Genomic DNA, 24,513 nt, shown 5'->3' with positions numbered 1-24,513 from the left:
TTTAGCAAAAGAAGTACAAGTAGACTTAAATAAACAGAATGATATCTAATGTCCATTGATTGGAAGACTTACTATTGTTAAGGTGGCAGTACTTACAAACTGATCTACAGATTTAATGCAATCAATATCTGAATCCCTTATCTGAGAAACTGATTCTAAAATTTATATGGAACTGCAAGAGAATCCAAATAGCCAAAAATATCTTGAAAAAGAACAACAAAGTCAGAAGTCCACACTACCCACTTTCAAAATTTCAATCACTAGAAAATGACAGCAATAAAGACAGTGTGGCACTGGCATATGGACAGAAATAGAAATCAATGGAATAGATTTGAGATTCCATAAATAAACCCTCACATTTAAGGTCGATTGATTTTTGACAAGGGTACCAAGACAATTCAATGGGTCATATGGTAATTCTATTTTTAATTATTTGTGGAACCTCCATACTGTTTTTCAGAGTGGCTCTACCAGTTTTCATTCCCACCAACAGTGCATGAGTGTTCCTTTTTCTCCACATCCTGGCCAACACCTGTTGTTTCTTGTGTGGTTGATTTTAGCCATTCTGACAGGTGTGAGGTGATATTTCATTGTGGTTTGGTTTGCATTTCCCTGATGATGAGTGATACTGAGCATCTTTTTCTGTGTCTGTTGACCCTCTGTATGTCTTCTTTGGAGACATGTCTGTTCATGTCTTCTGCCCATTTTTTAATTAGATTATTTTGGATTTCGTGTTGAGTTGTATGAGTTCTTTATATATTTTGGGTATTAACCCCTTATTGGATATATCATTCGCAAATATCTTCCTCCATTTAGTTGGTTGTCTTTTTGTTTTGTTTTGTTGATGGCTTCCTTTAGACAAATACCATATTATTTCATTCATTGGTGGAATTTAAAAGATGAAACAAATGAATAAGGAAAAAAAGAGACAAACAAAAAAACAGACTCTTATATAGAGAGAACAAACCGGTTGTTGCCAGAGGGGAGATGGGTGAGGGGATGGGGGAAATAGATGAAGGGGATTAAGAGTATACTTATCATGATGAGCACTGAGTAATGTATAGAATTGTTGAATCACTATATTGTACACTTGAAACTGATATAACACTATATGTTAATTTTACTTGATTTAAAAACATAAATAAATGTAAAATTAAATTTAAAAAAGACAATTCAATGGGAAAGAAAGTTTGTGTTTTATTTTGTTTTTAACAAATGGTGCTGGGACAACATGCAAAAGAATGAAGTTGAACTGCTTCTATACATCATATACAAAAACTAAAAATGAATCATATTCTTACATTTTAGTGCTAAAAATGCAATACTTCTAAAAGAAAACATTGGCATTTATTTTCATGACCATAGATTAGACAGTATTTTCTTGGATATGTCACCAAAAGCATTAGAAATAAAAGAAAAAATTAAGTTGGACTTCACCAGGTGTAATTTTTGTGCTTCAAAGGACACTATTAAGGCAGTTAGAATAGAATGCATAGGTTGAGAGAAAATAACTGAAAATCCTATACCCGACAGAAGACATATTCAGAATAGATAAAGAATGATTAAATTCAACAATAAAAAAACTAATCCAAACAAAAAATGGACAGAATACTTGAATAGAGATTTCTCCAAAGAAATAAATGGCAATAAGCACATAAAGATTCTCAAAATTATTCACTGGAGAAATGCATATAAAACCACAATGAGATACCACTCCATATATGCTAGAATAATTACAATATAAAAGGAAAGGATAATAAGTGCTGGCAAGGATGTGGAGAAATTTGCACCTTCATACATTACTGAGGGGATAGAAAATGGTGCAACCATTCTGAAAACCAAATGGAAGTTCCTCTAAAAGTAAAATATAGAGTTGCTATATGACTCAACAATTCCACTCCTGTATGTAAGAGAACTGAAAACATATAGTACAGAAAAAATCCATACATGAATGTTCACAGCAGTTTTATTTTATGCATAATAGTCAAAAAGTGGAAACAATCCAAATGTTCTCCTGTTTGTGACGTATAAACATGATGTATGTAGCAAATTCTAACAATGGAATATTATTCAGCCATAAAAGGAATGAAGAACTGATACATGCTACAAAGATGAACCTTGAAACATGCAATCGATGTAAAAGAAGCCATAAACAAAAGGCCACAAATTGTATGATTCTATTTATATGAAATGCCCAGAATAGGCAAATCCATAGAGACAGAAAGTAAATTAATATTGGTCAAGGCTAGGAGGATGGGGCAATGAAGAACAAGTGCAATTGGGTGGAGAGTTTCTTTTTACAATAATACAAATATTTGGAATTGATAGGGGTGATAGCTGCACAACTGTGAATATACTCAAAAGCACTCAATTCTATACTTTAAAACTTAACTTTAGGGGTACCTGGGTGGCTCACTCAGTTAAGCATCTGCCTTTGCCTCAGGTCATGATCCCAGTGGTCTGGGATCAAGTCCCATGTCTGGCTCCCTGTTCACAGGGGAGCCTGCTTCTCCCCCTGCCCCTCCCCCTGCTCTTGCTCCCTCTTCCTCTCTCTCTCTCTCAAATAAATAAATAAAATCTTTAAAGAAAAATAAAATAAAACCTAACTTTATGGTATGTGAATTTTACCTCAATGGACAACTAAATAAAGTAAAAACAAAAACACTAAAGCAACTCCTACCATGTGTTTAATATACAATATGGTGCCTAGCATATAGAAAATCCATTAAGTAAACCATAGCTCTTACTCTTTATCAATTTCTCCTAAAAAGACATAATTGCAAACACTGTATTCTAGTAATGTCTTATTCAGTTTTATATAATATGAAATGTGGTGGGGAAAAAAGCATGATATCTAGAATTATGTGCTTCAAAGACATAAATGTCAAAATAAAAACTCAGCATATTGAAAGAACCATGATCTTAATTAGTTTAATTCTCTAGGCATATGCATTGCTCCCTTGACATCCAGACTTAATATGCATCTAATTTTTTCTATGCTGTTTTATTCAGCAGAAGGAGCTTTCTTCATTTTTTGATAGCTATGAAGCATTTTTGGTCATATCATTAGCAACCAAAGAACTCATGTGACTTTCTCAAAAAATAATGCAAGTTTTTGTTTTTCCTACACAAATCAAGGGAGGAAAAAGTTATATAGGTCAAAAATATCTTGAATTTTTATTTTACTTATTTTTTAAATTTTACTCTAACCTGTAACTTCTAGTCACTTGAAAGTATAATATGGGATTACATAGTCAAATTTGTAATTTCACTGTGTAACACAGAATAGGTACTGATTAACTAAATAGCAAATAAAATGGGAAATTCTAATTTCTGAACAAATAAAAAACTAGCAGAGAAGGCTGTTGATTTACACTCAGACCCATTCCTTAGGATTGCATGAAAGTGAGAGTCATGGTGTGTTTTTGAAAAACAGATATCAGGACTGTAAAAAATAGAGAAACAGAAGTCACTTGTGGCTTACTAGTGAGACAAAAGTTCATGGTACTACCCTGGGGGAATATCTTGGAGGAAAATTTGATCTGTGCTCTTTTGGTGTGGCCAAAAGAAGAGCTACTGCATCTTATACACTGCTTGGCAGTGAAAGAGCAACACCCATGAAGAGCTTGCTGTAATTGGCTGGATGATGTCAGGATGTCATCAGAGCCCAGCTTAGAGGAGGAACTGTTAACAGCTCTTGCTGGTTCAGAATTTTCTCTTCCTATCCAAGCTCCCAATCCTGTAGTTAGGACATCATAGATGAAGGAAGCCTCAAGGACATTTGTGTGCAAATGAAAGTAATAGATGTGTCCCGTGGTGTTTTGTGTTAGGAATAACAGCAGATAGGTTGAGCAGTCAGCTTGCAGAGTCAGGGCTCTACACCTGGCATAATTTCCCCAACCACTCCTGAAAAATGTGGGAAGACACAGAGAATGGCATATGCCTTAACTTCCATTCAATTAGCCAAAGTATCTGATATATACATATGACTTGAAAATTACAGTGGAAAAATAGATTTAAAAATTACATATTTCAGTGATTACAACTACTGTTAAATAGAATTAGAAGATAAGGAGAAAGAAAAAAATAGATATGAGGAAGAAGAAGAAGAGGAAGATAAGGAAGTGGGGAAACAGAAGGAGTAGAAAAAGAACAACTAACAGGAGAAAGAGAAGAGTAAGAGGAGAGAAAGCTGAGAGAAGGAAGATGCTGACATATAAATAAAAAAGAATTAAAGAGGCAGATAGGAATTTGAAATAGGCATAATAAATAGCCTCACAGAGATAAGGAAGGGTTTTAATACATGGAGAAGAAAGGAATTATAGTGAATTACCAAACAGGAATAACGAGTATGTAAAAACCAAAATTAATTAAGATCAAGACATCAATACAATGGAGAAATACCACAATGCACACAGATTAAGAATAATTTGTAGCACTAAATAGTAAAATTAGCCATCAGGAAGGGACAAAGGGAAACATAACATTAAACTTGAAAGATATGATGGATTAAATAAGAAATATCAACATCAATGTAATGGTAGTCCTTGGAAGAAAGAAAGTAAATCAAAGATTGATGTGTAATATTGAAGAAACAAGAATCTTAGGCCAAGGAGATTTATTGCAGTTGAGTATGACACAGAATAATGAACTTCCTGAGATTCAGCTGATGATAAGGAATGTGATTGATCATAAAGGAAACACTCAGCTTCCTCAGAGAACACACTTGTGTCTTGTGATGCTATCAATCTGGCTTCAGCTGAGTGGACTTTGGATTGACAACCAAATTGGAGGTAGTTTTCTGTGTACTGGGCATTGCTAGCAATCTATGAGGCACATTGAGATGAGAATTCTGTCCAGACATGATGCCTATCTACTAACTCAACAAGGTCAGATCTTGAGCTGTATTGTAGTAGAGAATTTTTTAAAAAACTGACAGGAAGCAATAATCACTTGGAAGTAAAACAGGGAGGAAACCAGTGGCATGAGATATGGAGGAGAGGTGATCCACTTGAAAACAGAAGTGAAGCAGAACAAAAAACAAAAACAAGAGAGGCCGAGGCATGAAAATACTGACTACTCTTGCTTTTGGGTCACTAAAACTTGTGAGAAATGCTGTACTACATGTCAGGTATCTGTGATACTTACTAGCTCATATAATTCGCTATGCAGCCTTACTTCCACATGGACCTTTACAATAAACTCTTTAGCAAATATGAAAAACTAAAAAACAATATCCAAGGTTACCATTTTGCCCAACCTTGATCCTGAAAAGACCAGAACCTGTGTGATAGTATTTCGAGGCAAACCATCACCTTGTGCACTTGAAATTAACACCATGTAAAATGTATCCTTGGTGAAATATTTTGAAGTATGTTCTCTTGGCATGCAAATAACCTACATAATTGAACCTCAGCATACCTTGATAGAAAAGAATTGAATTGTCTAAAACAAAAAGGGAGAAGACATTAAATTCCAAAAATTCCAATCCAGAGTGCTTATTCTCTGTATTTCACTCCAACAGAAATAGGTAGTTAGATAGCTAGATAATAAAAACAACACATACAGCTTTCACATGGATATAAAAGCAAAAATCCTCCAATATATTTGAAAAAAATCATATAAGAAATCTTTTATACTCATAAATATTAGCTGGGAAGAATCATATGCTGTTCAGGTTTTCCATATTATAATTGAGTTCCATGTGATTTAAATAAATTATATGGTTTTAATTTAGAGCACAGAATTTTAGAACTTGAAAAGTTCTCACACACTTATTACTATTCTTTAATTTAATAATGACTCATGTGAAGAAAAGGAAGGTAAACCAGAAGATCAGAAAGGTAAGTTGCTTTAATTCAGAGCTATTTTACTTACTTATTTATTATTTATTTTTTTAGATTGATGGTAGAGTAGACAAGAATGGGAAATGCAGTGCTGAAGACCTCAAAACACTAATACATGTTTTCTAAATGATCTACAATTTTGCTTGCCTATGAATGTCTATATCAGTGGATTTGCAATTAAACCTGGATACCTTTCTAATGTGTATATTCTAAATATGAAAGACAGTTGACTACTGACATATTTCACGTCTTCAAAAAAAGTAATTTGCACTTCCCTTTATAATCCCCATGATACAAAATACAAATTCAGAAACTGTTAGCCATTATTACCTTCCTCTTTTTCAAATATTTGTATAGAACTTTACAGTTTACATAGTGATTTCATATTCATTATCATCATTAGACTTTTATCTACTTAATAACTTTGAATTGGTGGCAAATCAAGAGACTGAGGGCTCATAGTTTAAGTGCTGACCTCAAATCATGTCAATATGGTAGTTTCAAGACTCACACCCAGATCTTCTGAATCCCAATATATTTCTCCCCATCTCCAGGTTACTCCATAGTAGAAATCAGTTGAATCCTATATTTTGTCCCTGATGCCAAGTGAGATGTTACTTTTTCTCTAAACCTTCCCCCATAAAGTTTTCAAGGTGGGATTACTTACGTGCAAAAGAATAGTTAGGCTTGTCTATCCAGCAATGTGGAAGTGAGCCACCTCAATTTTAAATTTTTCTCAATGCACATTAGCCATTTCTTCCTCTGGGCTGCATTTCTCTGGCCTCTCTGTGATAGTTCTACTTTTTTTTTTTTTTTTTCATATTGAACTTTACATGGTGTATGAATGTCAGATAGTGAAAACTTTAGGATAGTTTGAGACTTACTTATTTGGTATCTTTAACATCTTTCTCAACAGTTTAATGCACATTGATCAACACAGGAAAATGTTAAGAACTTAAAAATGCTCCAAATAAGCCTGTAATTTACCTAAAGTTAATGATAATTGATGACAATAATACTATATTTTAACATACATTTTCACTATCAATAAATGTTCTAAAAACAATATCAATAAAATAAGAGATCTTACCTAGACCATGTCTATGTGTTGACATTGGTGGTAAAACAGTCCAAGTCTTGGTTTTGGGATTGTAACATTCAACAGTGTTCAATGTCTTTAAGCCATCTCGACCTCCAATTACAAAGAGTTTGTCATCAATAACAGCCACACCAAACTGCAATCTCCTGCCGTTCATCATCCCTGCCTGGATCCACAAATTTGTTCTGAGGTCATATTTCTCTATGGTTGTAGCTCCTGATAAAACATAAAATCAAATAGTAACCACTTACTACTAATCCAACATATAACCTGCCCAAGGCAATGTACAAATTAAGATGTGAAAACATTCTTGTCACATTTATTTTTCTTAAAGAAAATGTGGCAGAAAGCCTAAGGGAGTAGTAATTTAACTACATTATTTTATCTTCTTGGCAGACACTAATGATCAAAATAGATACACATCTGTAACTTGTTTGAATTACATAATGGTCTCATGCTAAACTATTGATTCAATGGAATCATTGTTGGTCATATCACAGTTCTGTCCATAGATTTTACTTCTTTCTATCACTGTTTGCCATAAAAAAAAAAAAAATCCTAGTATAATTTCTATATAATTCCTGTATAATTCTGAAAATGAAGATAAAAGAATTTAATAAATTCCTTACCATGTTTCTTTTTAGATTTTATTTATGCCTTAAGATAACAAAACATTTTATTTTACTTTATTTTTAAAGATTTTATTTATTTGAGAGAGAGCGCACACACAAGCAGGGGGAGGGGCAAGAAGCAGACTCCCTACTGAGCAAGGAATCCCAATGTGTGGCTCAATCCCAGGATGCCGAGATCATGACCTGAGCCAATCCCAGGACCCCGAGATCATGAGCTGAGCCGAAGGCAGATGTTTAACTGACAGCCACCCAGGTGCCCCAAAATAACAAAACAATTTAAAAGTCAATTTGAAGTTATGTAAATAAATGTCATCTATGCTTTTTTAAACCTTCTTTTTTGCATCTGGGGAATAGCTTAATAGAATTTAGAGACATAAAATGAATTTCTATGCTTTATCAATCATGTTATAATCTCTAAATAAAATAGCTTATCTTTCCTAAAAGCTTTTTATACATAAATTTGAGAAATGCAATAAATCTGATAGCAGTATAGAAATTGAAAGAATAAATAAGTTAAATTGCTGATTAGATATATTTTCATAGATTCATTTATACATTTCAATTAAAAATGTCTGCCTTGAACAAGTTCACAAATGTGTATATGACATGATATAGCTAATAAACACTAATCTTGCTTTTCAGTGTTTGGTCTTAACACTGTGAGACTCACAATCACCAATGTTTTATCTTCAATGATTAGATATCCCTAAAAAGGGAGTCAACATTCTTGTGTACTTTCACTTACTCACTAAAGATGTATTTTACTTGTAACATAATAAAAGTTTGCAAAGTAGGGAAAGCATTCATCAGGGGGACTCATTTACTATTTAGAAAGTGACCAGCACTGAACTAAACAAATATGAATAACTTGGTAGGAGAAGTTTCGCTAATTGAAGTAAAAATGATACAATGATGCTCCATTTTTATTCAAAGGTAGCAAAGAAGTAATAATATAGACACTAGGTTAGATGCATTAAATCTTTTTTATGTTATTAAAAATATGAGCTAATTTCCATATAACTAAATAACTAAAGGAATAAAAATAAATTGTAATGTTCATAAAAGTTATTTATACTCCTTAGTAACATAAGAAAAAAGTATTTAAACCAGTGTGCTTATTTTATGCTTAAGTATATTTTCTATATTTTATATTTAATGTTTTATTGAATGATGAACACATCAAAATTCCAAGGCGAACTAATTTGTGGAATAATTTCAAGGTCATCTGAATTCTCAAAGCTTGGTAACATTGGGATTCCATGAATGCCTAATTAAGAATTATGTTATATGGAAGTACCTCTCTCTTATGACTAATCCTTGACAAATGATAGTAGAAGAAATAGTGTAACTTAATCCTAATGAACCCAATTCCATGAGACCCATATTTTACAGGTATATATAGACAAGGAAGTATGTGTACAAGTGTACTTTTCATAATGTCCCAAACCTTGGTCAAAATCCTTGCAAAGTATTTGAGGTCCAGTCATCCTTCTAAAAGGAAATAGTTGGAAATGTGTGAAATTAATGGCTTCTGAGCAGCCAAAAGTGTTGTTATTCAAAGGGGAAAGTGAATATTTGATCTGAGTTTCAAAGTCTTATCCAAACAAGCTAGATATAACTTGAATCCCAACATATGGCAGGATATTTTACTTTTATAGCATTTTCCCTCTGAGTCTTCAAAAGTAACCTACTAATTTTATCCTAAAGTTGTTATATCAGAAATGGAGTACATCCTTGTCTTCATTTTTCAAATTAGACTCTTTTAATTTCCTATGGTTGCTATGAAAAATTACCTCAAACTTAGTAACTTAAAAAAATACACATTTATTATCTTACAGCTCTAGAGGTCAGAAGTTCAGAATATGTCTTCCTGTGCTAAAATCAAGGTTGACAGGGACTTTAAGGAAGAAGTGAATTTCTTGCCTTTACCGTTTTCCACAGGTCATCCATATGCTTTATGACTTTTTTTCCAATCTTCAAAGCCAGCAACATTGCATCTCTGACATTGATTCTTATGATTACACTGGGCTCACCCATATATAATCTGAGTGAATGTAGAATATTCCTATTTAATGTAGAATAGTCAGCTTAAAGTCAGCTAATTAGCAACCTTAATTCCCTTCACAACCTTAACACACACCCTCACACACACACACACACACACACACACACACACACACACACACACACACACTCATAGTTAGCTCTATGAGCTAGCATGTTCATAGATTCTGGGGATTAGAATGTAGACAAGGCCTATTTTCACTCCACTGTTTAACTTTGCATAGTTATAGAAAGCTTAGTAATACAAAACAAAGAAAGATTTATTGATTTGTAAAGCTTACTTATAGTCAATCTAATTGGTTATTTTTTTATTCAGTCAGCATGCAATATGAATGTTTTATCTCATTTTTAATGATCACAAAGCTAATAACATGCTTCCTCTTTTTCTAAAGAAAGCTATTAATAATAATGTTCTTTAAGAAATTTTCTTGGGGCGCCTGGGTGGTGCAGTCGGTGAAGCATCTGACTCTTGGTTTCGGCTCAGGTCATGATCTCGGGGTCCGTGAGATGGAGCCCCACATGGGATTCTGCACTCAGCGTGGAGTATGCTTAGGACTCTCCCTTTCCTTTTGCTTCTAAATAAACAGTAATTTTAACTTTAATAAATAAACAAGTCTTTAAAAAAAAGAAAGAAAATTTCTCACCAGTATACTTCATTAGCTATCTGTATAAACTTCTCTATTCTATTATTACTACTTTTTTTTGTAATTTATCAATTTGTTTATGAATACTGTTTGTTTTCTTTGCTTATTAGAGCATATATATTCCCTTAGTGGTTGCCTGAGTCAAAGGAAGAACAAAGCCATTCTCTCTGAGAAATGTTACCCTAGGTTTCTCCTTACAGTAAAAGCAATATTTGTTGTTACATAAATTAAAAACTGAATATGAGTAAGAGTGGACTCTTGGGATAAATCATAAGTTTGAAAGAGATTAAAAAGAAAAATTTATTTTAGCATATAGTTAACTTTGGATTTATTCTGTTCATGAAACTTCACTAGTTATCTCAGCTGCCTGCATGACTTTAAAATGCATGACTGCAGACACAATAGAGTCCTGACAACTTTGATAAACTGGACAGCATCCACTCTGAGATTCCAAACCATAAATCTAAGCAACCAATTTAAAATAATGTTTAGGCCCATTAAAACAGGTATAATGAGCACATCTGGCTATGGAGGTCTATTAGGACTGGTTAGATCCCTATTGCTTTGTATTTTAAACTCTAGACTACTATATTAAAGCATTTTGAGGTTGCATTATCTCTCGTAGAGAATTTTGCTATTCTATGAGCTATAACTTTGTATAGTAACAATATTATTTATAAAATGTGTAGTATAACTCAATAGAATCTAAAGCAATTTGTAAAATTTCCTAACTAAATGGAGTTATGTAATTCAAAGATAAATCTCATTCTTGGCATATAGAATAATGTGAAATAAAATCATAGACTATGTACTGGTAAGGACAAGGTGCCTGGCATTTAAGATAATATAAAGTTTTGATGTTGCTTTATTTGAAATAACTCCTAAAATATCATTTTCTGTAAAAAGTAGTCATAACATCAAGGGAAAACATAACACATATATTATTGAGGATTACTTAACATATTATCATGTTTTATTGAAATATGGTTGTTAAATAAATATTGAGTAAAGGGTTTGGAGTAGACTTAAAAATAAGATATTAATATTAATAGATAATATTTAGTGAGTACTTCCTATGCTGTAAGAGATTTACATGTATTAGTATACTTTTTATTAAAAACTGATGACATAGGTATTATTATTATGCCAAGTTTATTGAAAAGAAGATGAACCCACAAAAGCTTTAGTAACTTGCTCAGTGTCTCTGAGATAATAACTAGTGGATCCACAATATTAACCTGGCTCTAGAACCCACTCTGATAAACACATCTCTTTAGCACCTTATCTTGGTTATAGAACAGGTTCATTCCACTTAATACATGTGGTAGGCAGCGTTTCATAAATGCCCCTTCCTGAGATTTAATGACCTATTTCTCAGAACCTGTGAATGTGATAAGAAATCACTCCATTGGATTGTAATGCTGTCTGTCACAGTTCACCTTAATATAGGAAGATAACCTGATCACAGGAACCCCTGAAAATGGAGAGATTTCTCTGGCTAGTTGCAGAAGGGGAAGTCAGAGAAATTTGAAGCATGAGCAGGACTCGACCTGCTGGTTTGAAGATGGAAGGGGCCACATGAGAAGGAATACAGGTGACCTCTAGGAGCCAAGAGTGTTCCTCACCTGACAGCCAACAAGGAAGCAGTCAGTCCCTTGGTTCTACCACAGTGAGCAGATTCTGTCAGCAGTCTGAATGAGCTTGGAAGATGGCCTCCAGCTCCGGATGAGAGCACAATCTAGCCAACACTTTGATTTCAGCCTTTTGAGGTCTTGAGCAGAGAATCTAGACATGCCACCCTGACTTCTGACCTACAGAACTATGAGCTAAGAGATGACAGTTGTTTTAAACCACTGTTTGTGGTAATTTGTCACTGCAGCAATAAAGTATAATTTGTTTTAATTTGCATTTTAAAAATTTATCAAGTATTTGTTTTCCAAGTTGAATAAACATAACATTGCATTAGATACAATGCAAATACAAAACTATTTTCCTCATGACAAAACAAACAGCAGGCTCCTGTCTCAAAATATCAAACTGAGAAAAAGTGCTCAAGAGATTATCTGGGGCTCTTTAGAGTTGTTCATTATATAGCCATATGTGATTAAATTGGGAACAACAGGAATTAATATTTGTACATTCCACTTTGGCATGACCAAGAGCAGGAATTACTCCAATATCTATAATTCAAATATCTTGAACACAGCACAGAATAAAATGATAATAGTTTTCTGAACTGACAAAATAATGTCACAGAAAAGCTCCTAGAAAGAAGATAAAGCTCCTTTATTCAACTCAACAGAAAGGCCCTCAGGTCTTCTCACAAAACTTTGTACTACAATTTTAATACCATATTAGTAAGCTCAGTTACCTGACTCACAAGACTTTTTATAAACCAGCAAAGAGAGTGATCTGGAGTAATTGAAAGCAGCAATAGCTGACAGTGAGGGAGTAATCAGGTTAAAAATATGTGTTTTATTGAAATAGAATACTCATTCATAGCTATTAAACAAAAAACACATTTTACAATGCCTAAAGACTTTGGCACCAACACTGATGGTGATCTTGATGCCATCAAATCATTAAGGAAAAGTTAAATTATTTTAGATGTATTCTCTTTAAGGAAGCAGTAAATATGGAGAAGCGTATTAGAAAAATTTAAAAGCAAAGATTTTTTTTAAGGATACTTCAAATACAAGACTTCAAGCTTTAAAGAAAATAGCATTATAAAGAATGGCATTTGTTTTTCAGAGTCCGTCTTCTCTCATAGTTCATCTCCCCCTCCGATTTTCTCCCCTTCATTCTTCCCCTCCTGCTATCTTCTTTTTTTTTCTTAACATATATTGCATTGTTTCAGAGGTACAGATCTGTGATTCAACAGTCTTGCACAATTCACAGCACTCACCATAGCACATACACTCCCCAATGTCTATCACCCAACCACCCCATCCCTCCCATTCCACCCCACTGAAGCAAAACTCAGTTTGTTATCTGAGAATAAGAATTCCTCATATCAGTGAGGTCATATGATACACATTTTTCTCTGATTGACTTATTTCACTCAGCATAACACCCTCCAGTTCCATCCACGTCATTGCAAATGGCAAGATCTCATTCCTTTTGATGGCTGCATAATATTCCATTGTATAAACATATACCACAGCTTCTTTATCCATTCATCGGTCGATGGACATCTTGGCTCTTTCCACAGTTTGGCTATTGTGGACATTGCTACTATAAACATCGGGGTGCATGTACCCCTTTGGAATCCTACATTTGTACCTTTGGGGTAAATACCCAGTAGTGCAATTGCTGGATCATAGGGTAGCTCTATTTTCAAATTTTTGAGGGACCTCCATACTGTTTTCCAGAGTACTTGCACCAGCTTGCATTCCCACCAACAGTGTAGGAGGGTTCCCTTTCTCCACATCCCCGCCAACATCTGTCATTTCCTGATTTGTTCATTTTAGCCATTTAGACTGGTATGAGGTGATATCTCATTGAGGTTTTGATTTGGATTTCCTATGGCCGAGCAATGTTGTGCACTTTTTCATGTGTCTCTTGGCCATTTGGATGTCTTCTTTGGAAAAATGTCTGTTCATGTCTTCTGCCCATTTCTTGATTGGATTATTTGTTCCTTGGGTGTTGAGTTTGATAAGTTCTTTATAGATTTTGGATACTAGCCCTTTATCTGATATATCATTTGCAAATATTTTCTCCCATTCTGTCGGTTGTCTTTTGGTTTTGTTGACTGTTTCTTTTGCTGTGCAAAAGCTTTTTATCTTGATGAAATACCAATAGTTCATTTTTGCCCTTGCTTCCCTTAGCCTTTGGCGATGTTTCTAGGAAGAAGTTGCTGCGGGTGAGGTTGAAGACGTTGCTGCCTGTGTTCTCCTTTAGGTTTTGATGGACTCCTGTCTCACATTTAGGTCTTTCAACCATTTGGAATCAATTTTTGTGTGTGGTGTAAGGAAATGTTCCAGTTTCATTCTTCTGCATGTGGCTGTCCAATTTTCCCAACACTATTTGTTGAAGAGACTGTCTTCTCCATTGGACATTCTTTTGTGCTTGTTGAAGATTAGTTGACAATAGAGTTGAGGGTCCATTTCTGGGCTCTCTATTCTGTTCCATTGATCTATGTGTCTGTTTTTGTGCCAGTACCATACTGTTTTGATGATGACAGCTTTGTAATAGAGCTGGAAGTCCAGAATTGTGATGCCACCAGTTTTGCTTTTCTTTTTCAACATTCGTCTGGCTATTGGGGGTCTTTTCTGGTTCGATATATATTTTAGGATTATTTGTTCCATTTCCTTGAAAAAAGTGGATGGTATTTTGATGGGGATTGCATTGAATGTGTAGATTGCTCTAGGTAGCATTGACCTCTTCACAATATTTTTTCTTCCAATCTATGAGCATGGAACGTTTTTCCATTTCTTTGTGTCTTCCTCAATTTCTTTCATGAGTAATTATAGTTTTTTGAGTACAGATCCTTTGCCTCTTTGGTTGATTTATTCTGAGGTATCTTATGGTTTGGGGTGCAATTGTAAATGGGATTGACTCCTTAATTTCTCTCTCTTCTGTCTTGTTTTTGGTGTATAGGAATGCCACTGATTTCTGTGCATTGATTTTATATCCTGCTACTTTACTGAATTCCTGTATGAACTCTAGCAGTTTTGGGGTGGAGTCTTTTGGGTTTTCCACATAAAGTATCATATCATGTGCAAAGAGTGAGAGTTTGACTGATTCTTTGCCAATTTGGATCCCTTTGATTTCTTTTTGCTATCTGATTGCTGTGGCTAGGACCTCTAATATTATGTTGAATAGCAGTGGTGAGAGTGGACATCCCTGCTGCGTTCCTGACCTTAGGGGGAAAGCTCTTAGTTTTTCCCCATTGAGAATGATATTTGCTGTTGGTTTTTCATAGATGGCTTTTATGATATTGAGGTATGTACCCTTTATCACTATACTCTGAAGAGTTTTGATCAAGAAAGGATGCTGTACTTTGTCAAATGCTTTTTCTGCATCTATTGAGAAGATCATATGGTTCTTGTTCTTTCTTATATTAATGTATTGTATCACGTTGATTGATTTGCGGATGTTGAACCAACCTTGCAGCCCACGGATAAATCCCACTTGGTCTTGGTGAATAATCCTTTTAATGTACTGTTGGATCCTACTGGCTAGTATTTTGGTGAGAATTGTTGCATCCATGTTCATCACGGATATTGGCCTGTAATTCTCCTTTTTGGTGGGGTCTTTGTCTGGTTTGGGGATCAAGGTAATGGTGGCCTCATAAAACAAATTTGGAAGTTTTCCTTCCATTTCTATTCTTGGAACAGTTTCAGAAGAATAGGTATTATTCTTTAAAAGTTTGGTAGAGGGCGCCTGAGTGGCTCAGTTGGTTGAGCGACTGCCTTCGGCTCAGGTCATGATCCTGGAGTCCCGGGATCAAGTCCCGCATCGGGCTCTCTGTTCAGCAGGGAGTCTGCTTCTCCCTCTGACCCTCCCCCCTCTCATGTTCTCTCTCTCTATCTCATTCTCTGTCTCCAATCAATCAATCAATCAATCAATCAATCATTCAAAAAAATTAATAAAAGTTTGGTAGAATTCCCCTGGGAGGCCATCTGGCCCCGGGCTCTTGTTTGTTGGGAGATTTTTGAGGACTGCTTCAATTTCCTTAGTGGTTATAGGTCTGTTCAGGTTTTCTATTTCTTCCTGGTTCAGTTTTGGTAGTTGATACATCTCTAGGGATCCATCCATTTCTTCCAATTTATGTAATTTGCTGGCATAGAGTTGCTCATAATATGTTCTTATAATTGTTTGTATTTCTTTGGTGTTGGTTGTGATCTCTCCTCTTTCATTCATGACTTTGTTGATTTGGGTCATTTCTCTTTTTTTTTTTTTTATAAGTCTGGCCAGGGGTTTATCAATCTTGTGAATTCTTTCAAAGAACCAGCTCCTAGTTTCGTAGACCTGTTTTACTGTTTTTTTGGTTTCTATTTCATTGATATCTGCTCTGATCTTTATTATTTCTCTTCTCCTGCTGGGTTTAGGCTTTATTTGCTGTTTTTACTCCAGCTCCTTTAGGTGTAGGGTTACGTTGTATATTTGAGACCTTTCTTATTTCTTGAGAAAGGCTTGTATTGCTACATACTTTCCTCTTAGAACGGCCTTTGCTGCATCCCAAAGATTCTGAACAGTTGTGTTTTCATTATCATTTGTTTCCATGATTTTTTAAATTCTTCTTGAATTTCCTGGTTGACCCATTCATTCTTTCATAAGATGCTCTTTAGCCTTCATGTATTTGAGTTCTTTCTGACTTTCCTCTTATGACTGAGTTCTAGTTTCAAAGCATTGTGGACCAAAAGTATGCAGGGAATAATCCCAATCTTTTGGTACTGGTTGAGACCTGATTTGTGACCTAGGATGTGATCTATTCCTTAGAAAGTTCCATGGGCAATAGAGGAGAATGTGTATTCCATTGCTTTGGGATGGAATGTTCTGAATATGTCTGTGAAGCCCATTTGGTCCAGTGTGTCATTTAAGGTCTTTATTTCCTTGTTGATCTTTTGCTTAGATGATCTGTCCATTTCAGTGATGGGGGTGTTAAAGTCCCCCACTATTATTGTATTGTTGTCAATGTGTTTCTTTGCTTTTGTTATTAATTGCCTTATATAACTGGCTGCTCCCATGTTATGGGAATAGATATTTACAATTGTTAGATCTTCTTTTTGGATAGACCCTTTAAGTAGGATATAGTGTCCTTCCTCATCTCTTTTTACAGTCTTTGTTTTAAAATATTATTTGTCTGATATAAGGATTGCCACCCCAGCTTTCCTTTGGTGTCCATTAGCATGGTAAATGGTGTACCATCTCCTCACTTTCAATCTGGGGGTGTCTTGGGGTCTAAAATGAGTCTCTTGGAGACAGCATATCGATGGGTCTTGTTTTTAATCCAATCTGATAGCCTATGTCTTTTGATTGGGGCATTTATCCCATTTACTTTCAGGGTAACTATTGAGAGATATGAATTTAGTGCCATTGTATTGCTGTAAGGTGACTGTGACTGTATATTTTCTGTGTTCCTTTCTGGTCTATGCTGCTTTTAGGCTCTCTCTTTGCTTAGAGCACCCCTTTCAACATTTCTTGGAGGGCTGGTTTCGTGTTTGCAAATTCCTTTAGTTCTTGTTTCTTCTGGAAGCTTTTTATCTCTCCTTCTATTTTCAATGACAGCCTAGCTGGATATAGTATTCTTGGCTGCATATTTTTCTCATTTAGTGCTCTGAAGATATCATGCCAGTCCTTTCTGGCCTGCCAGGTCTCTGTGGATAGGTCTGTTGTCAATCTAATGTTTCTACCATTATAGGTTACAGACCTCTTGTCCGAAACTGCTTTCAGGAATTTCTCTTTGTCTCTGAGACTTGTAAGTTTTACTATTTTGGATTGGTTTTACTCCTAAGTTTTACTATTTGGATTTTGATGCTTGTTTCCTTCCCCTCATTAGGGAAGTTCTCTGCTATAATTTGCTCCAATATACCTTCTGCCCCTCTCTCTCTTTCTTCTTCTTCTGGGATCCCAATTATTCTAATGTTGTTTCATCTTATGGTATCGCTTATCTCTCAAATTCTGCCCTCGTCATCCAGTAGTTGTTTATCTCTCTTTTGGATAAAGAGATTTTCCATCATTTGTCTTCTATATCGCTGATTCTCTCCTCTGCCTAATTTATTTCAGCCGTTAATGCCCCCATTTTTGATTGCACCTCATTAATAGTCTTTTTGATTTCGACTTGGTTAGATTTTAGTTCTTTTATTTCTCCAGAAAGGGTTTCTTTAATAACTTCCATGCTTTTTTCAAGCCCAGCTAGTATCTTTAAAATCATGATTCTGAACTCTAGGTCCTACTAGTGTCCATACTGAGTAGGTCCCTGGCCGTCAGTACTACCTCTTATTCTTTTGGTTGAGGTGATTTTTCTCTGTCTTGTCATTTTGTCCAGAGAATAGATGAATGAGAGAACAAAATGCTAACAGGGTAACAACATCCCCCAAAAATATACTCTAAACAAATCAGAGAAGACCTGAGACCAGGGGAAATAAAGGGAAAGAAAGAAGAAAGAAAGAGAATAAAAAAGAGAAAGAAAAAGATAAAAACAAAAACAGAATGAAACAAAAAAATCAGTATATGATCAAATATTATCAGGTTGGTGCATAGATCAGTGCCACACACTAGATGTTTTGTGTATTTTGGTCTGTTAGAAGAAAGTGCCTCCCAAAATTTTAAAGAAAGAAAAATTATATATGTACAAAAATAAGGGTTGATATGATAAAGGGATGGAATATGAGTGTAAAGATGAAAATTATAAAAGATTTCATAAAAGGAATTGATGATAAGAAGTTGGTTGAAAAAGAAAGAAGAGGATTTAAAAAAGAAAGAAAGAAAGAAGAAAAAAAGGGGGGAGACAACGTGATCAGACAGGAGAGTAGAACAAAGGCATACACTAGAGATTTAGGGTATATTTTGATCTGTTAGAGGAAACTGTATCTCAAAATTTTAAAGAGTGAACAACTTATATATATATGCCAAAAATAAGGTTAACTACTATGAAGGGATAGAATATGACTCTAAAAATGGAAAATAAAAATGTTTTTTAAAAAAGGGATTGATATGATGGTTGAAAAAGCGAAAAAGAAAAATTAAAAAAAAAGACAGTTAAAAAAATTAACTTTGAAAGACTAAAGAATCATGGTAAAAAAGCCATGAATTCTATGTGCAGTATTCCCCTAGCGCTGGAGTTCTGCTGTTCTCATTGATCGATAAACTTGGTCTTGGCTGGCTGTTCTTGCTGATCTTCTGGGGGAGGGGCCTGTTGCCGTGGTTCCCGAATGTCTTTGCCAGAGGTGGAATTGCCTGGCCCTTGTCAGTCTGGGCTAAGTAATCTGCTCGGGTTTGCTCTCGGGAGCTTTTGTTCCCTGCAAGCCTTCTGTACAGCTTTGGAGGACAAGAGTGAAAATGGCGGCCTCCCAGTCTCTGTCCCGGAGGAGCCTAGGATTCGGGGCCCTGCTCCTCAGTGTGCCCCCAGAGGAAAGCAGTCAATCACTCCTGTCTCCCTGGTCTCCGGCTGCACTCCATGCTCACCAGGCCTGTGACTGAGCGTTTCTATCTCTGGCACCCGACTTGCTGTGGAGTCTCCAAACCCAGCAGATCTCTGTGGTGTGCTCCCGCACCATTCCCCCCAGGGGAGGTAAGGGAGTCTTTTCGGATCTGCTGCTTGTTGGGTCCCTGCTGGAGGAGCAGTGGCCTGACTGTGTTGCAGAACACAGTTTATGGCAACCCCGAGCTGAGAGCCCACACCTAGGCTCCCTCTCTGCAGCTGGCTTTCCTGCTCCGATACCTGGGAGCTCTGCCACACTCAGGCACCCCCGGTGTTTCTGTGACCCCGAGGGTCCTGAGACTACACTGTCCCGTGAGGGTTCCACCCCCCACTTAGCCACTGGAGCAACGTCCCTCAGCGGAGCCGACTTCTAAAAGTTCCTATTTTTTGCTCCGCTGCTCTATCACTTGCCAGAAGTGGCCATTGGAGGCCCCCCTCCCCCGCCATCTCTCCTCCCGAATATCGCCTCGGATTCACTTTTCCGCACATCCTACCTACCAGAAAGTGGTTGCTTTTCTGTTCAGAGAGTTGCTGCTATTCTTTTCTCCGATCTCTTGTTTAGTTCATTGGTGTTCAGAATGGTTTGATCCCTATCCAGCTGAATTCCTGGGACCAGGAGATATCCAGGTCTCCTACTCCTCTGCCATCTTGCTCCGCCCCCCCCAGGGAGATTTTAAGTAAATTGTCCTGGGTTACACTTTACTAAAATCTTGAATGTCCCAGAAGATTAAAAAGCAGGGGATGAACCTTGGGTGTTATATGCAACTAATGAATTATTGAACACTACACCAAAAACTAATGATGTACTACTCTACCCTGGCTAATTGAACGTAATAATAAAAAAAAATTAAGACAGAAACAGGTGATTTATTTTTACTTCTAGGTGGACTTAAGATCAAAGGTCCATGACATAAAACCTTAAGACCCAGAAGTTAAAAAGTACATATTAATATATATATCATTACCAATCATCTAAATATAAAATAGTTACATCAAAAACGCACAAAAAAGAAATAAAGAAAAGACTGAGAACATTGACAACAAAAACTTTTTATAAATCTAGCAATGAGTAAATTTCCTTGATAAATAAAAAGGCTTTAGAGATAAAGAAGTATTAGAAACATTAAAATAGTAATATGATAATGATATTAGCAGGTGATAAATGGGAAAGTAATATGAGTAATATGTAAATGTCAGGAAATTTACTTAAACTTTCTAATTAATAACCTTATTAGATTTATAGCAGATTTAGAAAATGGATAATTTTGGGTTGACATCAAAACCAGCAGCTTGATATTAAATCGATGCAACTTTTGGGGAATGGGTAGAGTGTATGAGTGTGTGTGTGTGTGTGTGTGTGTGTGTGTGTGTGTAGTAAAATATACAGTAAATTTAGGAAATGGGGGTGGATTTTTTATTTGTAACTTCTTATTTTAAATATTTTATCATAAATATATCTTAGTTCTATAATTGAAATACTAATTTCTTTTTAAAAGCAGCTTTTGGTGTTGCTAACAATGACATAGGAAAGGGACTTAAAAAGATAATCCAAAATTGTAGTTATTATTTCTATCACTATTACTTAGCTATCGTTTTTATAACACAGAGCTCATATATTAAAATAACTTTATAGCAAAAGAACATATATATTAAAGCATTATTGCAAGCATAGTTTTTTAATTTTCTTAATAAACACTCATTAAACATAAACTCATGTACTTAACATTTTCAAATTGAATATTTATTTTCACAACTAACATTTGCCAAAATGAACCAAATCTTTGCTATTTAGATTGTTATTAAAATGCCCTATGTCATAATACTTTCCATATAATACCTATTAGAATTTTTCTAACCTTTGTTGAAAATGTAGGTACCAGTGAATGAAAGGAAAAATAAATATCATGACAATTGGATTCTAGTTCTATTACCGACTATATAACAAAAATACCAGTCATTGAAGTGCCTTTTCATAGGTATAGTAAAAGAACATGAGGTCTTATTGATCTCCACCTAAACTATGTACTCTTGGGAAATAAATTTTTGCCTTTTTCATAAAGGAGTACCCACTTTACAAAGATGTACTAATTGAAGGCTCTCTGTGATCTCCTGATATTTGCTCATTTAAAGTAAAGCCTTACATTAGTACCACATTAAGTGAAAGTATAGCAACCTCTACTTATCTTTAAATCTCTTACTTCTCAAAATAAATAAATGAATGAATCTTTTACTTCTCATTCTCTGTAAATATCTACCAAAGAAGTAACTTAAAGTAGGCCTGAGGAGTCCTTCTTTGCCAGGAAGAGCCACACATTGAAGAATTCAGATCTGGTTTGTATGAAACATATGCACAAACACACACAGACTTATTCCCCTTGGATCTGCAAAAGGAGACTACATTTAGAAAACAGATGTATTTATTATCATTTGCTGTATATTCACAAGAAGATTGATCAAAAAGAATGCACTGAGTGCCCCAGAATTTATGATTATGGTAGGCATTTTATCATAACACACTAACTTATTATTCAATCCACATTCATAGAAAGATCTACAGAATGTACAGTGATGTGGCCCAAATCCTCCGACTACTAAAAGGAGAAATAAAGTTATTATTAGACTAAATTTTGAAGAATTTGACTTATAATTTTCATCCTGATTCAGCCTCAGAAGAGATACCAAAAAGAGTTACAATCAAGATAGTCACTAAGCTTTGTTTCTTTCTAATGAGTATGAGGCTATGAAAGAAGACTTCACTGACAAGTGATTCACTTTTCACCAGAAAGAGCCTTCTTTCACTCTCCAAAAAAGAGCATGGCTTCCACAGACTTTTTTTTTTTATGTTATGTTAGTCTTCATTAGTTTTTGATGTAGTGTTCCATGATTCATTGTTTGCGTATAACACCCAGTGCACAGACTCTTAATTATAGAGAACAAACTGATGGTCACCAGAGGGGAGGGGGTGTGGGGGGATGGGTTAAATAGGTGATGGACATTAAGGAGTGCATGCGTTGTCATGGGCACAGTGTTGAGTCACTATATTATACAACTGAAACTAATATAACACTGTGTGTTAACTAACTGGAACTAAAATAAAATCTTAAAAAAAAGAGTATGACTTCCATGGCTGAAAGTCCCTTGTCTGGAGGCTCCCTGAGAATGATATAAACAACCAGAATTTAACCTAACACATAAGCATCTCTGATTCTAAAGACTCTTAAGGAAGTCAAAGTCTTGACTTTACTTTGTTCTCCCCCCAAGACCCCTGAGCAAGTATGGTTCTCCTCTAAAATATGTTAGCAGCCTACTAAGTAGATGTCTGTGCCAGAAGACAATTCTTTGTGTCTGAAAAACAAACTAGGCTGAGGCTAACAGGATGTCATCCATGGTTTTGAGTTGTTTCTATAATTTTGTGCAAACTGATGACCTTGAACTGGTAAATCTCCAATGGTATACTTTAAGTTCAAAGAAAATGTACTGAAGTGGAACCAAAGTGACTGAATGAAGTTACTGAGGCAGACATCAAGTAGGGCAGTACTCAAAGGGCAAAGATGAAAGAATAAGCTTTCTTTTGTTATATGGATTTTCTTCAGAAAAAGTCATACAGTATTTTAAAGTCACTTCACCCACCTAATTGTAAATGCTCACATAGAATTGTAAGTGAATCATTTTCTTAAAGCTATGTGATGATTACTATTGAGTTAAATGCTTTAAAAATTGTCCAGTTGTAGAACTGCAGTATTAAAAACTATTCTTTAAAGGTTCTTGATAGTGAAGCTTGGTGAGCTCAAGCCAAGGAAGTAAAAATCAGGTCAAGATAGTTAATTCTACCTATTTCATTTTCCATTTTTGCCTTTCAATAATGCTTATAATGGTGCAGTGTGATGAGACAAATTCAGGATAAAGAATCTGGTCAAGTCCTTTGAATAAAAAAAGACAAATATCAGGAGCTTATCCCTAAAGTTCAATTTTTTAATATATGAAAATCCAAGGTACACATTAAATGTTTAAATGCCATAATAATATATACTCTATAATCAAATGATCCAATAAAAAATATCAAGGAAATTAAGGTTTTTATTTTGTGGTTTAGAATTAATGTTTTTCCCTCCTTTATGGTTTTTTCGTCAATATTCTTCTTATAAGCTTTATTAAGAAAATTTTATTTCAGGTCACATGAAAGATGTAGGGAGGGCTGTCTTATTGATCAGACACCTGGCTGTTAATGAAAATCAATAATTGACATGTGGCTGCAACTTGGCCATCAACAAGGAAGCAATGCACATACGTTGAAATAAAAGACTATACACTCAATCCATTGTGACCTAAGAGAAGAATCACTGCTACTGTGGTCTTGTCACCAGTGTATTTGCTGTATCTTTAGCCTCCATTGATCATTCACAGCTGTCATGTGTGAGATGATAAACAGAATTTATAATACTTCAATTTTATTATTTTCTCTCTTTTACCTCCAAAGAATATCAATTTGAAAACTTCTCAGCTTTTAACCCTTTGCTCATTCTTTCTTTGGAACTAAAACAGTTGACCCTTGGACTACACTAGTTTGAACTATGTGGGTCCGCTTACAGATGGATTTTTTTTTTTTTTTGATACAGGACTGCAATTGTATTTTCTCTTCCTTATGATTTTCTTAATAACATTTTCTTTTCTCTAGCTTACTTTATTGTAAGAATACAGAATATAACACACATACAAAATTCATGTAAATTGACTGTTTATGTTACTGGTAAGGCTTCCAGTCAACAGTGGGCTATTGGTAGTTCAGTTTTGGGGAAGTCAAAAGTTATATATGAATTTTCAACTGTGCAGGGGTCAGTGCCCCAACTCCCCCATTGTTCAAGGGTCAACTGTAGTCACTTATACATGGCTTACTTTAAGCCAGAGGGGCCTCTGCTTGCCTGTTGTGGTCCTGTATATAGGAAAGCCCACTGTGGTTGCTTTGTGTCAAGAAGACAGCAGTGCCTATCAGAATCTTAATTCCCCTTCAGCCAAAGCAAAGGAGGGTTGCTGGTTCATAGACTTATGCCTACAAGAAAGACCTTGCAGTGGCCATCAACCT

General features: G+C 35.3%; 1 protein-coding gene across 2 annotated transcripts in view; it reads right to left on the bottom strand.

Annotated features, from left to right (window-relative positions):
• The window catches only part of KLHL1 (kelch like family member 1), a 382,161-nt gene that overhangs the window by 85,387 nt on the left and 272,261 nt on the right, over positions 1-24,513 (bottom strand). For both annotated transcript variants that reach the window (XM_027590019.2, XM_027590020.2), the window contains exon 7: positions 6,937-7,161. In XM_027590019.2, the coding sequence (XP_027445820.1) occupies positions 6,937-7,161 (225 nt within the window). The remainder of the gene's footprint in view (positions 1-6,936; positions 7,162-24,513) is intronic.

The sequence above is a fragment of the Zalophus californianus genome, chromosome 3, assembly GCF_009762305.2.
Source record: "Zalophus californianus isolate mZalCal1 chromosome 3, mZalCal1.pri.v2, whole genome shotgun sequence".
In the NCBI taxonomy this organism is placed as follows: Eukaryota; Metazoa; Chordata; class Mammalia; order Carnivora; family Otariidae; genus Zalophus; species Zalophus californianus.
Note: the sequence above shows the minus strand (reverse complement) of the source record. Positions and strands in the feature narration are given on the sequence as shown.